General features: G+C 40.5%; 1 protein-coding gene across 2 annotated transcripts in view; it reads left to right on the top strand.

Annotated features, from left to right (window-relative positions):
- The window catches only part of galnt13 (polypeptide N-acetylgalactosaminyltransferase 13), a gene marked incomplete at both ends in the record, with an annotated part of 31,183 nt that overhangs the window by 4,442 nt on the left and 11,683 nt on the right, over window positions 1-15,058 (top strand). For both annotated transcript variants that reach the window (XM_084545376.1, XM_084545375.1), the window contains 7 exons: window positions 3,595-3,763; window positions 6,272-6,438; window positions 7,703-7,910; window positions 9,701-9,871; window positions 10,559-10,676; window positions 11,598-11,778; window positions 13,215-13,354. In XM_084545376.1, the coding sequence (XP_084401502.1) occupies window positions 3,595-3,763; window positions 6,272-6,438; window positions 7,703-7,910; window positions 9,701-9,871; window positions 10,559-10,676; window positions 11,598-11,778; window positions 13,215-13,354 (1,154 nt within the window). The remainder of the gene's footprint in view (window positions 1-3,594; window positions 3,764-6,271; window positions 6,439-7,702; window positions 7,911-9,700; window positions 9,872-10,558; window positions 10,677-11,597; window positions 11,779-13,214; window positions 13,355-15,058) is intronic.

Genomic DNA, 15,058 nt, shown 5'->3' with positions numbered 1-15,058 from the left:
CGTGCTGCAGACAGACAGAATAAATCGCCACAAGGACCCAAGGAGCTTGAGTTTGGGAAAAAAAAGAAGCAGCTCCTTGGCTACTGTTGTGGAAATGTTGAGCTTGGTGTTGTTTGGCAGCCAGTGTCCTTAGGACTACTACATGAATGGAGTGACAAATAATTCCCACTTCTACAAAAGGGCAGTCATCCAAAGCATACTTCAAACTCCACCTTGGAGTCCTGACTAAAGCATGAGTAAAACTTAGATCTTAAACATGGTGCACATACAAGGCAGCCAGAACATACCTAAGAACCTGAAGTAAGTGATCTGTTCAACAACATATGATTGGGTTTCAGAAGACTCATTACCTGTGAAAGTGAGGGAAACCTATTCACTGTAATTGCTTTGGATAAAGCTGCTGGTGGGGACATTGAATTAGGCTGATTGACCTGAGGACACTGTTTACGTCCCAGATTATCACGATCCATCTTTTATAATGACCGCTCTTGTGTCAAGAGTGTGTCAGTTTGTCTCCCAAGGCTGTTCTAGTCTAATGTGTTGCCATGCAAAACCCTATTTCTGGTTTGTTATATTATAAATGCTCAGGGGTGAAAACTATAAATTGCAGCCATGACCTCAGTTTTTTAATTTTTTTATTTGTGGTAATCGCAAGTGATTTTTGTTTACTGTGCTTATTTTCTTTAACCAATTACAATTTAATAGTTTGCGAAATTACAGTGTGATTGGCGCAGGTGTAACACAGTGATGGGATTAGTGATATAACTGCCCACGAGTGATTTTTTTTAATCACCACATTCTCTGATCTGTGTTCTCTGCTTTACCCTGCCCTTTTGCAATTTGCACTACTGCACATAAAATAGCGTTTGAACACCCACAACAGTCCATGACTTGACTCCACTCCTTATGAAATTCAGCATGTAAGCCTAATTCAAGTGTCATAATCTTCAATTCATTGAAAACATTATTACTAATTTTTATTCATACTTCTCATATGCTTCAAAATCAATAATGTTCAATCACAGCTTTGCCTTTACACAAATGAATGTGTTGTGTTCAGAGGCCAGAAAGTGTTACATCTTGCACATGAACTGTCGGACCCAGGGGTAACTAAGCAGTCACCGTCACCATGGCAACCTTTACTGGCAGGTGGGCACACACAGCTGATACAGATGAGCTGATTATGCTGCTTCGCCGATCTCGGTGGCGTTTTTCCAAACCCTTGATTAGCATTTCTGTGAAACTCCTGCTACCTACTGCGGGCTCTTCTTATTTTTATATTTTGTCTATTATGCACCGCCTCGACTCCTCTCTCCTCCGTCCTCGTGCCTGTGACCTGAAAATTGATCTCGGCACGCCGTCTTGAAGGATGTCTCGATTCCTAAAATGCACCCCGAAGAGAGGAGCTGGAGGAGCTCTGGGCGAAGTGCGTCTTTTGCGGAAGTTTAGTTGACGTTGCTGTAAAATGACGGCTCAGAAGGAACGGTGTCTCATTTCGTTAAATGCCTGTTGCCTCAAATCCTTTCTCCTCGTGTCTCTCCCTTGCCTAGTCCGTGCTTCTTAGACACACCCAAGTGAAATGTGAAGACAGGAGGCAAGAATTGAGGATGTATAAACTGAGAAATGACAAGAGGGTTGTATCTCACTTACATTCAAGTTTATCTGCACTTTGCAAGCAACTTTTTTTTTTTTTGGTAATTTTTAATTGCACTTGTTGTCATTTAATCCTGCTGACATTTGAGTCCAGCTTCTGTCATGTCATTTTGTTTTATGTGACTAGTCTGAATCAGGATTCACCCTTCAGCAAAGAGTTGGTGGAGTATTAACTGATGCAGAAGAACCTAATTTTAATAATTCCTATTCATATATTGTAAAGTTTATTGACAGCACATTTACCTTTCTGTACACAGATACACACCCAACGTGTGTTTCTGGCTACATGATAACAATCCTTGACACAATGCATTGTCCCATTACCTTACTTTATCCATCACAACTAAAACCGTAACCCTGAACTCATCTTAATTCTAATAGTGACAAATTAGCTTTTGAATATAAAGGATTTTCAAAATAAAAACCCCAAAACAAACGACCTTTAAGATCACTTGAAGACTATTCAAATAAAAAGCTCTAGTTATTCTTTTCTTTAGTTGGACATGTCAGTGCGTATGGTGCTCGGATTAAGATATGTATCAAGGTTTAATCGAACATCTTTCATCACTCATACTGCATTTTGCCCCTTTCATATTATCCCAAATCTTTATCTAACCACTTCTGCAGCTCCTTCATATAAAGTTAAGCCAGCAGTGCAGTTTAGCTTCAAGCTGAATATGAAGCAGTATAATCCAGCTTCCAGTATTTCAATCAATGCAGTTTGGCTCCAGTCCATCCATCAACTAATACAGCTCAGTATCAGCTTTGCAGCTGGCAATTTCATCACAATATCTTGAGAAATCAAAACTGGTATTGATCATCTTCTCAACATGGTCCTTGTGCAAGACGTTTCCTTATCTGCGTTTATGCATATATGTATATATAGAATGATGGATTGCCGCAGTGCTCACAATGTGCTTTGATGGACACTTCGCTCAACCATCCAGCTCAACGCTCAATCTGTGTCCATCAGATTTGAGCCTGTGTCCAAATGGAGAGTGTCAGCAGCAGCATAAAGAAAAGGGCAGGATCAGTTGAGGTTAACAATCCGACCGACACCAGCCCGTCTCCGCAAACGGTCGAAGGGAATCCTCTTAACTGGAGGCCGGGCAGCCAATGTGAACTGTGTGTCCCCCCTTTCATGGAAATCACTGCCTCTGTTCTAAGAGATTATTGGAGAGAGACAGAGTGCACAGTCATAAATCCATGGGAGGTTATTTATTTACCTTTGGTGTAGGGAGCTGCCTCTGTGCTGCAGCAGCAGCAGCAGCAATGCCGAGGTTTTGCAGCCGTTTGACTGTAGGACCGTGTAACAAAGAAGCTTGTAACAACTGCCAGAATTATTTTGCTTTTTCATCTATTAATACATGTTCATAAATCTCTGAATTCAACCCCCGCAATAGATTAAATTAAAATTAAATATAGCTGCCAGATTGTACAGTGCTTAATACCCAGTCAGCCTAAGCCACTGCAACCAGGATAGAGCTTAAGCAGAATGCCTGCACTATCTGTGTTTCCTACTCACTGATGTTTGATTAAACATGTTTTTTTTTTTTTTTTATTAAGGGAGATGGCCATCACTTTTTCTTTATGTGCAGTAATATCATATTTTACACATTTTGTATACTGTACATGCTACCAGTAAACATACAAAAAATGCGAGTTTGCTACATGCACATTGATCTGGAAAATTACTTTAAAGCCTCTGGCTTTTTGCGAGTATTGAAAATTGGAATTTATAGAGTGGATGGAAATAGGACAAGCATGCTTTACTGCACTCTCTCCAGCCTGACGAGACCCTAAAGAAATGCCCTTCATGATGTTTTCTTATCAATAAATAGTTCAATGTACAATTTGATTTTGTTTTACAGTGCAGTTTGATGTTAACTGTTTGCCTCATTAGTGCAAAATGAAATCTGTGTTGTCCCTGTCATGTTACAGCAGTGATATCTCGGAGCCATGAGGGTCCAGGCGAGATGGGCAAGGCAGTAAACATCCCCAAGGACGACCAGGAGAAAATGAAGGAGCTCTTTAAGATTAACCAGTTCAATCTGATGGCCAGTGACATGATTGCACTCAACAGGAGCCTGCCAGATGTGAGGCTGGATGGGTGCGTAAGCTTGGGTGTCTTCCCTGTTAAAGCTGTGAAGCCCACTACAGTACTGACCCTTTAACACCTGTATATATAGAATATATATACGGAGAAACACACTCACACACACACACATCCACTCTCAAGCAGCCCTTACCGTGAACCTGCACTGCTACTTTTGATATCAATCACAATTCAGGGCAACCTGTTTTTTTTTTTTTTTCGACATTTCACAGTCGGTACATTTTTGCTTTTTGCTTCTTTCTTTTTTATGTTGTCAGTATTTCACAGACTTTTAGATAAAAAAATTAAGCAAGGTAGTAAACCGAGCAAAGGTTTTTCTGACAGTTAAAATGAACTGCTACATCCATCATGTGTTATTGGTCATAACGACTGTTCTCAAAGACATAATTATGGCCACAGTTTCAATGCGTGAAACCTTAGATCCTGCAAGTTGTGTGCATTACGCCTGACAAGGGGTTTGTCAGCTGTCGTTCAAGATCCACTTGATCACTTAATAAAAATCCAAGACGCAATTTGAATGAAACAGGAGCACACTCATTTAAGGCTGCTTTATATTCAGACATTTGCATCGCAGGGAGACAATATCTGAGTGATTCATGTTTAAATATTCCAGTTGAGTTCTTCACACCACTTTCGCTAAGTGGATACCAAAGTCTCCTGGATGCCTGTCACATGAGAAATATGCCACAGGTTTGTTTTTTTTATGCACCTGGGTTCTTCACTTTTTATGTGCTATTTTTGTCTATTACAAGAAAGTTATGATATTCTGAAATGTGGAAAATGAAACGTATGCCTGCACAGTGCAAAAGAGAATGTACTGTATATTACACTGCAAAAAGAGCATTCAGCTGATTTCTTATTTTTTTTTTTGTCCGTTATGGCTTCTTCTTTCCCTCACTATAAATAATACAGCAGCTTCATTACAGATCACAGCTTAGCCTTGCAAAATTTCACCAGCAATGCGGTGAAATTTCTCCAGAACCGTGCAGAATTGCCAGTCGTTGCCTCTGAAGGGCGATAACATTTTGTCTTGAAGGCAACCTCTCGGCCTAGTTGTGTCAGTCAGCGCTGTCACTTTGAACAGACAGGACTGAGCTAGCAGTGCGGTCTGCTACGGTGGCTTTTTTTTTTTTTCACCCTCTGCCACCTCCCACTGCCCCTCCTCCTGCCCTACAAGCTGCACGGCCGCCCCCCTCCTCTTCTGTAACGTACTCTGGCTAATTTTTTATTCAGCAGCATCCATTATAGCGCCATCACAGGTTGTCCACGTTCTCGCCCTTTGGGTTTGACAGACATCACATCAAACCAAGGACATGCTGACACAGCTGTCAACACTGGTTTTACTTTTTCTACTTTCTTTTGAGGTTTTTGTCAGTAAATCTCAGATGACATGCACAGATGGCAGCACTGGATAGCAGCAACACGTACTCAAGTTCTTTACAAAATAATGAGCTGCATACTTTAGACTTGGTATACATAAAAGTAAAACTATGTTAGTAGGACGATTGGATATGATCAGTTATTAATCAGCTATTAGGTTAATCATGAAAAATCTATAGTGCAGGACTGTTACAAACAAACATGTTCACATAATTCTGGTTAAGCCTACCGGTGGCAGGTATTTGACGGTATACCAGAGCTTACTGTGGCGCAACAATGATTGTTTGTGAAAACTGAAGTGATGGATATGGAGTAGCTCACGGCAGCAAGCAAACAAGAGCTAGGAATGTAACAAAGGTTCTATAAATTCACCAGCTCCAGCGAACAGAATGAATAAAAGAAAATAACGAAAACTTCCAAGAAAGGTTTTTGATTCTCCAGGTGAAAAAAAAACTCGGTGTTCAGAAGGACATTTGCAGTCTAAACAAGAAAGGATCGATGGCACAGATGAACACTGATTAACACTGGTGTGGCTTTTCCTCCTTGGAAAACAATAGAAGGGACTGTAGACTGTAGTCATATGTATGTATCACATTGTTAATTTCACTTTTTATCAGCTTTTACAGAATTAAGTCAGTAAAATGAAAAATTATTACCACGAGATATTCAAAACATCCATATTGAGTTTACAGTTATTAAGTATATTTAACATTTAGAAACTTAAACCTGTCTTTTAGTGCCATGATCAGTGTTCATTTTCAGTATAACAACCAGACTAAAACAATGGTGAATTTAATGGGATATGTCAGATAATAATGAATATGAAGAAAGAAAAAATCCACAAAATTCTGTTGTAGGTTTGTTGAGTATTTTCCACTATTGTAATCTAAAAAGTGTTCAGATTATATTATCTGAGAAGGCAAAAACACTATTCAACTGAGCTAATCATATTTTCTAATGGGTATGTGCCACGAGTAGATGTGGCTATTTAAACGAAGGTGTTACAGATAAAACTGGAAATGTTTTTACATCATGTAGTCTGGTGATACTCCACGCTCATGCCTAAAACAACTTTCCTGTTCAGTATGTCACTAATTTTCCCCCTCCTGTTGCTCCGTCTAGCTGTAAGACAAAGGTGTACTCGGACGACCTGCCCAACACCAGCATCGTCATCGTGTTTCACAACGAGGCATGGAGCACCCTGCTGCGGACTGTGCACAGCGCCATTAACCGCTCTCCCAGACACTTGCTGGTGGAAGTTGTGCTAGTCGACGATGCCAGCGAGAGAGGTTAGTAGTCTATGCCGTGGCTAATAAGCATCTCGCAAAATGAACGGATTCGAATGTCTGAAAGATTCACATAAAGGTTTTCTTATTCTTATTCTTATTCTTATAAAAAAACACAATATAGCTTCTAACAGGATTGTGTGGAATCAGTATTTACCATTTATGCTGCATAAATGCATCAATTAAAGGAGATGTAGGACTGCAACTAACAGTTTTTGCAATCTTCTTTTATATAAGACTGTGAGCCTGATAAATAGGGCAGAGTAGTTATCACAAAAAATCATTTTAGGAAATATCAAAATACTTGAAATATAAATGTCTTCCCTTGTTTACATTTAGAGTTACTGGAGCTTACATGGTTCTGTTTAATACACAGGCCACAAAAGGCTCCACAATCAAGGTTCAGTATTACCTCTAGAAGCTGCCCTGTAGAAATCTACATCATCAATATAGCCCTCTAAAATTTCTTCATCAGGACACACGTGTTACTCTTTGCCCTGTTCTGCCCCTACCCTGCTCTCTTAGCCCTCTTCAAATTTCAGGCACACTCACATGAATGCCCAGAGGTCAATACCACGTAGCATTTAGCTGCAATTGTTGACTATTGACAAAAATAATAATAATGCATTTCTTTCTCCGAAGAATTGTCATTTTTCCTGGCTGTATATGGTTGAGATTGAGATAAATGGTAAATTAAGGAGCAATAAGTGTTTATTTAAAAAAAATATTTATTTTGTTGTCAGTTAATCTGCCAGTTAAATTCTGAGTTAATTAAATTAAGTTGTTCCATTCAGACTACATTATGCCTGGTGAAGATCTTCCGGGCCATTCAGACAGTCTGGGCTGACTTTATGGGGTGATGGGACGGAAGAGAACAGTGACGTAGTCTAACACATCATCTGAGTGCTGTTGAGTTGGTTTAGTTTACAACAAAATGACACTGACTGGTTATAGGACTGTCCAATTGCCTGCAGAGGTTGTTTTTTTATGTGTACTGGTTAAAACATGCCCCATAGTGAAATCCAAATGCTTGTTACCAGACTTTAATTATGAATTAAATCTGGCTGTATGAAGCTACGTGATAACACAAATACAACATGCCCTTGTAACAATAAAATAAAGAGATGCACAGTTAAGATCAGTTTTTGGATTAAAAATAACTTGTGACAAGTTATTACAATTAATTTCAACTAATTGTTGTTCAGTGACTAAATTGATGCATTATTAGCTTAGGTAAATCACTCATTTATCTGCTGTTTTGTTTCAGATTTCCTCAAGAAGAAGCTGGAGAACTATGTGCGTACTCTGGACGTGCCAGTGCGGATCCTGAGGATGGAGCAGCGATCAGGTCTAATCCGAGCCAGGCTGAGGGGGGCGGCAGCCACCACAGGTCAAGTCATCACCTTCCTGGACGCTCACTGCGAGTGTACGGTCGGTTGGCTGGAGCCGCTTCTGGCTCGCATCAAAGAGGACAGGTAGGAGCAGAAATGGGCCAATCTGATTATTCTGAATTCATCGTTGAAACGTGAGGCACTGATAGAAAATAATGAGGATATTCTTCCTTTTAGGGACAGTTCATTACACTGCTGCAGAGCTTCTCATTGTCAGCCAATTTGGTCTTCCCATTGAGACCTGAAACATGCTTTATTAATACTGCTGTCATCACATTTCACCCTGCTTGCATCATTTTGTGCTTGAGCCTAAGCTCTATGTGGATATAGATGGGACAGCAAACTATCAGTTATGAATACACTGCCAGACACTGCTGATAGGAGATAATGATCATTTTGCTGCCGCCTCAGAGGAAAAGCTATCTTCAGTTACTGTTGCTCTGTCATTGTGTTAACCCTGCTAATTCAGATAGATGATGGCAGAATCAAGATTACAGTGGACAGGGACAAACATGTCGTGTCCTGACTGGGTGGACATCTTTTTCTTTTACATTTGTTTTGACAGTGGCTATTTTCTTTAGCTTGTTGTGCAATATTAAGATGTTTTTTTAAGGCATCCACTTGCATGAAAGATACATCCTCTGGAGACAACATAGAGCTGAGAGTGACATGAATGAATGAATGAATGGATGGCTTGATAATGACCCACCTGTGATCCATATCTTATCTGAGGTCAGACACATTCATTTTCCCCCGGGAAGGAATTGCTATCATATGACTCAGAATATTATATTATGGAGCCATTACACTTTTACCAAATGCTGCTGCACGTGTATCAGTGTCTTTAAGTCTGGGCGCAGACTGAGGGGATGGTGCAGAAAGTATGTTGACTGCAAATTCGCATGATTGATGATACAGGTAGCTTTGTTGAATCCAAAGTGTGGCTCAACGATACGGCTGATATCGTGTTACGGTGTTAACATTTCTCCCACATAGAAGATGTATGCTTTGTCACAGTACAGCAAACATAATAAAAATCTCATGTTTAATGCAGTAATGTACATTGCTCTGAGGTAAATGTGACATGCTTAGTCTGTATTTTTTTAATTAGAAAAATCATTGATTCTTTGCCCAATTACATGATGTAATTATATTACCTTGATATATATATTACTTCTAGGACACAGACAAGAAAAGTGTTTATTACAGAAGTTAGAAATAGTCATGGTTTTTGACTTTTGCAGTGGTTTAGGGGCAAATTCTTCATTTTACTTTTAAATGTCCAGGGTTTTTCTTTGTAATGAAGAAATCAAACATGCATTTCTCTTGCAGACAGTTTTTTTGACCATCATACGGTTAAGATGAACTACTGCTTTGAAGCTGTTTAGATAATCCAATCGCTATTTACAGCATTGTGGACATTACACTAGAGAATTCAAATAAGTGGTTGCTTTTTTGATCAACTACTAAATGGTTTGAGTCATTTAATAAATCAATAAAGCAATCTGCTGGTTTCAGATTCCTTCTGGTTTTCTCAGTTGTACTGTACTTTACTGCAGTTGGTCGGCCATAACCGTTTGTACTTTTTCTAGGCTGAACTGAACATTTCTCCAGAACAATCAATAATGAAATGAACAGCTGCAGGTGTGGTGTTGTTAGACACTGCACAAACAAACCAGACCTCGATTTCTTCCTAGTCTCGAGTCTATTGCTTGATCCAGGATGATAACTATACAGTGAAAGTAATAATGCTGCTTTATGTTTTACATGTGTTGAATCGTCCTCAGTGTGTGTTCAAAATGTGCCAAATGCAAAATGTAAGCTTCCATCCAAAGTTTATCTTACCTTTGAGTCTTATACTTCGTGTCTTCCAGGACAGCAGTGGTGTGCCCTATCATAGATGTCATCAGTGATGAGACATTTGAATACATGGCAGGCTCAGACATGACTTACGGAGGATTCAACTGGAAGCTGAATTTCCGATGGTACCCTGTTCCCCAGAGGGAGATGGATCGACGCAAGGGGGACAGGACGCTTCCTGTCAGGTACGCAAAGAAAATATTTCTTCTTCCTAAGAAGATAAGTCTGAATTACTTTTAATGGGAATGTGTGTCTGGCTTTCCAATCGTATAAAGGGTTTTCATTAAAAATGAAGAGAGAGGAAGTGAATTGGCACGCACGTACAAATAAACCCACTTTTTTAGGTTCAAGCTAATGTGTTTTTCTTGTGTTGGCAGCAGACTCAGACAAAAAAACATTTGCAGTTAGATTTTTTGACAAGAACTTCTCTCATTCTAAAAGGTCAGTTTTTATCTGAAGCTAGAAATAGATTATTTTTTTCTATGTGTATCCCCCTGATGGCAGCTACCGCCTAAATAGCAGCCACAGAGTTGTGATGTTTATCGTTTGTAATGTAACTATCTTTTTATAATAGAATAATGGAAACTCTGCCTCTTTTGGCTTCACAACACTCGGCGCAATTTGTCATCTGTATGCAAATCCCTCCCAGCAACAGACAATAGCCTTAATTCATGGCCGACTTCAGCATAGAGTGAATTAAAAGATAAAAGTAATTACCCTTCTAAGGCTTTGTTTCAAACTGTCAAACAAACTGGCTTTTTATTACATCTTCAGTGTTGCTCAGAGTTACAATAAGGTACTAACGAATACAGCAGATGTAATAATACATAATAATTGTGTTTTTTTTGTCTTAATTTGTGCGTATTTTGCAGGACGCCCACCATGGCAGGTGGATTATTCTCAATAGACAAATCATATTTTGAAGAAATCGGAAGCTACGATCCAGGGATGGATATCTGGGGTGGAGAGAACCTGGAAATGTCTTTCAGAGTGAGTGACAGTAGGAGGGATATTGTTGTGATGTTAGCGTCTTACCAGACTCGTCTGATATCAGTAGGCATGTACCGATTTCCTCACCTGCATCCACGTTTTCCACATTTGCCTCCTTAATTAGCAAAAAAACAGAGCTGATGGGAAAGCTGATGAGAACGAGATAAATCTGCGCATTTCGCTTATATTACAAAGTTTTAAATCTGGTGTCTGTAGTGGTTCACTGCAAGCAATGATTGGTTTACCAGAGGTGACTAGGGCAGCTGCGGTGACATGGTCGGAGTAGTCTACAATAACAACTAGGGGTATGATGGAGCCTATGGGGGGAAAAACCAAGGAAATATTAGAAAAAAGTTTCTGATACGACACATAAAAACAGAAAAGAAAAGATACAAAAACATTCACAAACAGTGCAACATTGCCATCCCACAAGCCGTCATGACCTAGCCTAGAGATAAGTGTATAGCTGAAATACAGCATGCACCACTGACCCAGCAAATATTCTAAAGGGCGCTATGAGAGGCAGATTTAAAGCGAAATAAAAATGATAAAAACAAAAATGTCTTCATGGCTGAATAGACAGGAGCAACTTATGTAATACTTCTTTTCCTCAACAAAATCCCACTCTGTTAATCCTACTCTGTTTATTGTTTTCAATTTTGAACTAAATGTTCATTTAGAAAACACATGAAACGCTGCAGAAGCACCCCACAGAGCTACAGCATCTATGGTAGCATGGACTTTTATTTCCTTATCCCACAGAGAAACCTTACGGCCCTTACTTTTTAACAGCATCAAGAAGCGAGGAAAAATAAAACAACTCAACTGGTATTTTTATTTCAGACCGTGTCTCCAGCGTATGTGTCTGCTTTCTTGCCAAGTACTATATAACTCTACTTCATCATCCTTATGTGTCTGCAGATCTGGCAGTGTGGTGGCTCCTTGGAAATTGTAACATGTTCACATGTGGGCCATGTTTTCCGGAAGGCGACCCCGTATAGCTTCCCTGGAGGAACGGGCCAAGTCATCAACAAGAACAACAGGCGCCTGGCCGAAGTCTGGATGGATGACTTCAAAGACTTCTTCTACATCATATCTCCAGGTACAAGTCAACGAAACTGCCACTATGACCCCTCTGCGCTATTTATGTTCTCGCCGATATTACATTTTGCAAATTGGTGTGAAAAAGAAAGGCTTGCCTACTCTTTTAGTTAATTATTTTGTATGGTACATTTTCATAATCATCTAAGATTACATTTACATTTCTCTTTCTACACATGCATTTCAAATTTTCCATGCACTCCAGAACTTGGGCTCAGAAATTTGACAAAAATTGTCCCTTCTCTAACAGAGCTCAAACACATACGGACAGACTAGAACAATACGAGTGTGCAGATTGAGAGATGAGTACCCCCCCATCTGTCGACTTAGTAATGTGATTACCCTTTAGCAGACAGCAGTCTCCCGGAAATCTCTGGTTAAGTGTTTTAGATGCTGGCCAAGCTATAAGGGATCATCCGTAATCTGCCCATCTTGCAGCACAAATCGTAACCTTCTCCTCCACTCAGTCGGGCAGGATTCTCCACGGGCAGGTGTGCAGACAGAGCCAGGGTTGTGATGGATGAGTTTTTCCGCATATTGTGGCCCTGCAATGACTGTCTGTTCCTCCGGGACATTAGGGAGAATGATCTGGGCTGTGCTGCTGCCAGACCTCACTTATTGGCACGGAGCAACACAGCATGTTGCTCAGGCTGAATTTGGGAGTGGCGTCTAGTGATCCTATTAAAAGTGTATCCCCCTCCTTGTCCCTCCTCTGCACTGGTGTTTTCAAGATCAAAGAGGCTATTCATCATCTGCAACATGTGATGATCAGACCCTACAGAGACAGAAAGAGAAAAGAGGGAATAAAGCTGGGGGGAGGGAAAAGTGGCCTTCCGCTCATTTCTTTTATCTGCCAACTTGAAATTTCTATTTCCCCCGATTAAATTGTAAGACGTTATTGGTATTATAGACAGTGCGGTTTGCATTGTCGTGCTCATGTTTGATGGATTTAGGCGGTGCAGCGCTGCAGGTCTTACATGTTGGCAGGTGTTTGAAATTTCCCCTCATTTCAATCATGCTCTTTCATAATAAATTACCGCCCTGTGTCTATCTACATGCACGCTATGAGTCCTCAAGAGGCACTCTGGGGAGAAACCATCTGCCTAATGTATTTGTAAGTGTCTGTGCCCACTTGCTGTCTAATCCTTCCTCGGTCTTCAGTTTCATCAGGGCTGATACATCAGGTGATTTTATTTCTCATCATGGCCCAAGATATTCCACAGTTGTTGCGCTTAATCTGGAGGAGGTGTCTTATGTTTATCTGTACACTGTGTGTATAAATGGGATTAAAGTCAGGCGAATTGTGTTAGACAAAACAAATAATGGATCCCCCTAGTGTTTAGTTGTGGTCGTGCAATAAAAACACTTACTGTCCATCTGTTTTTAAATGTAAATACCAACTGATACATGCAGCTGAATCCCCGTCTTCCTCTGCAGGAGTGATGCGGGTGGACTACGGAGACGTCTCTTCCCGTAAAGCCCTCCGCGAGGCCTTGAAGTGCAAACCCTTTTCCTGGTATCTAGAGAACGTCTACCCAGACTCCCAGATCCCAAGAAGATACTACTCACTTGGTGAAGTATGAGCACTCTTATACTCCGATCTTCTGTAATGCAGCAGGCGCACACTTGCTCCTTCTGCATCCCGTCAGTCACGTCCCGGGCTGTGTTTTTGAAAAGGCATTCTTTCTGTGAGACAAATCTGAAAATCTCAGGATCTAGCAGAGGCTTGACAAAACAAGATAAGAGCAAACATCCCCAGCTGTTTGTATTGAACACGTATGATAAACAAATGCGGGGATGTTCGTGTGGTCAGTATTGATCCCTCTCACGTGTTTACACAGTTATACTGTGCATGCTGGGTGGGCGAGATAAGGCTCGTGTGTTCGTTCTACAGAGTATCACAGTCCAGTTTTATGTTGAATTTTAAAAGACAGAATAGTGCAAATAGGAGTCGCAATCTCTCTCAGACACTGCTGTAAATTATTAGCAGGCTGGCTGTGCATTTCGTTTTGAAAATATTTATTCCCTTTTCTACGATTCTGGGAAAACTATTTTTTATAGGGTGATCAATGCGCAGATGAATGTACAAGCAAATGGGTATTGTGGGAACTGATAACGAATGGAAATTGATTGTAATAAATGTCAGTTTTATGAGTTAGTTTCCACTCTGAATAAAGATTTATTTAAGTGACCTATTTTGCCTCTCGATGCACATGGCTCTGTGTCGACAGCAGTGCAGCATGGGGTAAAGTCAGAGCTGACACGGAGCCTGCTGTCTGACCGATAGACGGAGGCCATTTGAAAGTAATGTCAGCCGAAGAACTCACGGTGAAATGAGCTTGTAATCTTCCAACATTCATACAGCTGAGGATGACAGGATTTTTTCATCTGTGCAGCTCTGCTATGCTGCAGCAAAAGCTAGTTCTCTCTCTCTCTCTCTCTCTCTCTCTCTCTCTCTCTCTCTCTCTCTCTCTCTCTCTCTCTCTCTCTCTCTCTCTCTCTCTCTCTCTCTCTCTCTCTCTCTCTCTCTCTCTTCAGCCACTGCAGCACCTCTCCTCTCCTCCCAGCTTCCTCTAAACCAGACCCCTCATCCTCCTCATAACACACAGTCAGCCTTTCTTTTACAGCTGGAGCCACTAGGCTTTATATCACTTAATTATGAATGCAGTTCTATGCCTGCGTGATAGGCGTAATAATGGCCACACGTATACTGTCAGCTGCTCAGATTTAGTCGTGTCAATGAATGAGTTTATTAGATAGCTGAGTTGACTGTGAGTCAGTGGGAGCTGCGATGGAGAAACTGTGCAGTCAGCTTAATTCTCTATTCCAGCTTTAAAAGTAAAGATGATGAGTAGAAGTTGGACTAACATAACTCAGTGACAGGTCTGTTATATACATGACTGTAGCCTGTAATTATTATGTATCCAGACAGTGGACCTGTTCTATTTGACTCAGTAATGATAAACTTAGTGGAGTAGAACTGGCTGTGGTGGCTACTGTAAGTGTAACTGTCAGCTTTGTGTCTCACATGGGTTTTCTGAGAAAGAAGCTCCTTCAAAGCTGTGCCTTCTGTGTGAAATGGCTTCAAAATCACGATCTGCATCTAATTTATTGTTATTATCGACTAATCTCCCGGGTCACTAACTTACATAATCACACTGTCATTTTTATTGATAACTTTTATGAGCATGACCTGGCTGGCTTTTGCTTGATATTGAAAAGTAACATTTGTGTCCTCGTGCAGCCTGAGGTACTGTCAATAAATACCCCATTGAAAATTC

The sequence above is a fragment of the Chelon labrosus genome (assembly GCF_963514085.1).
Source record: "Chelon labrosus genome assembly, chromosome: 5".
NCBI classification, from domain to species: domain Eukaryota; kingdom Metazoa; phylum Chordata; class Actinopteri; order Mugiliformes; family Mugilidae; genus Chelon; species Chelon labrosus.
This window is presented reverse-complemented; position numbering and strand designations above follow the sequence as displayed.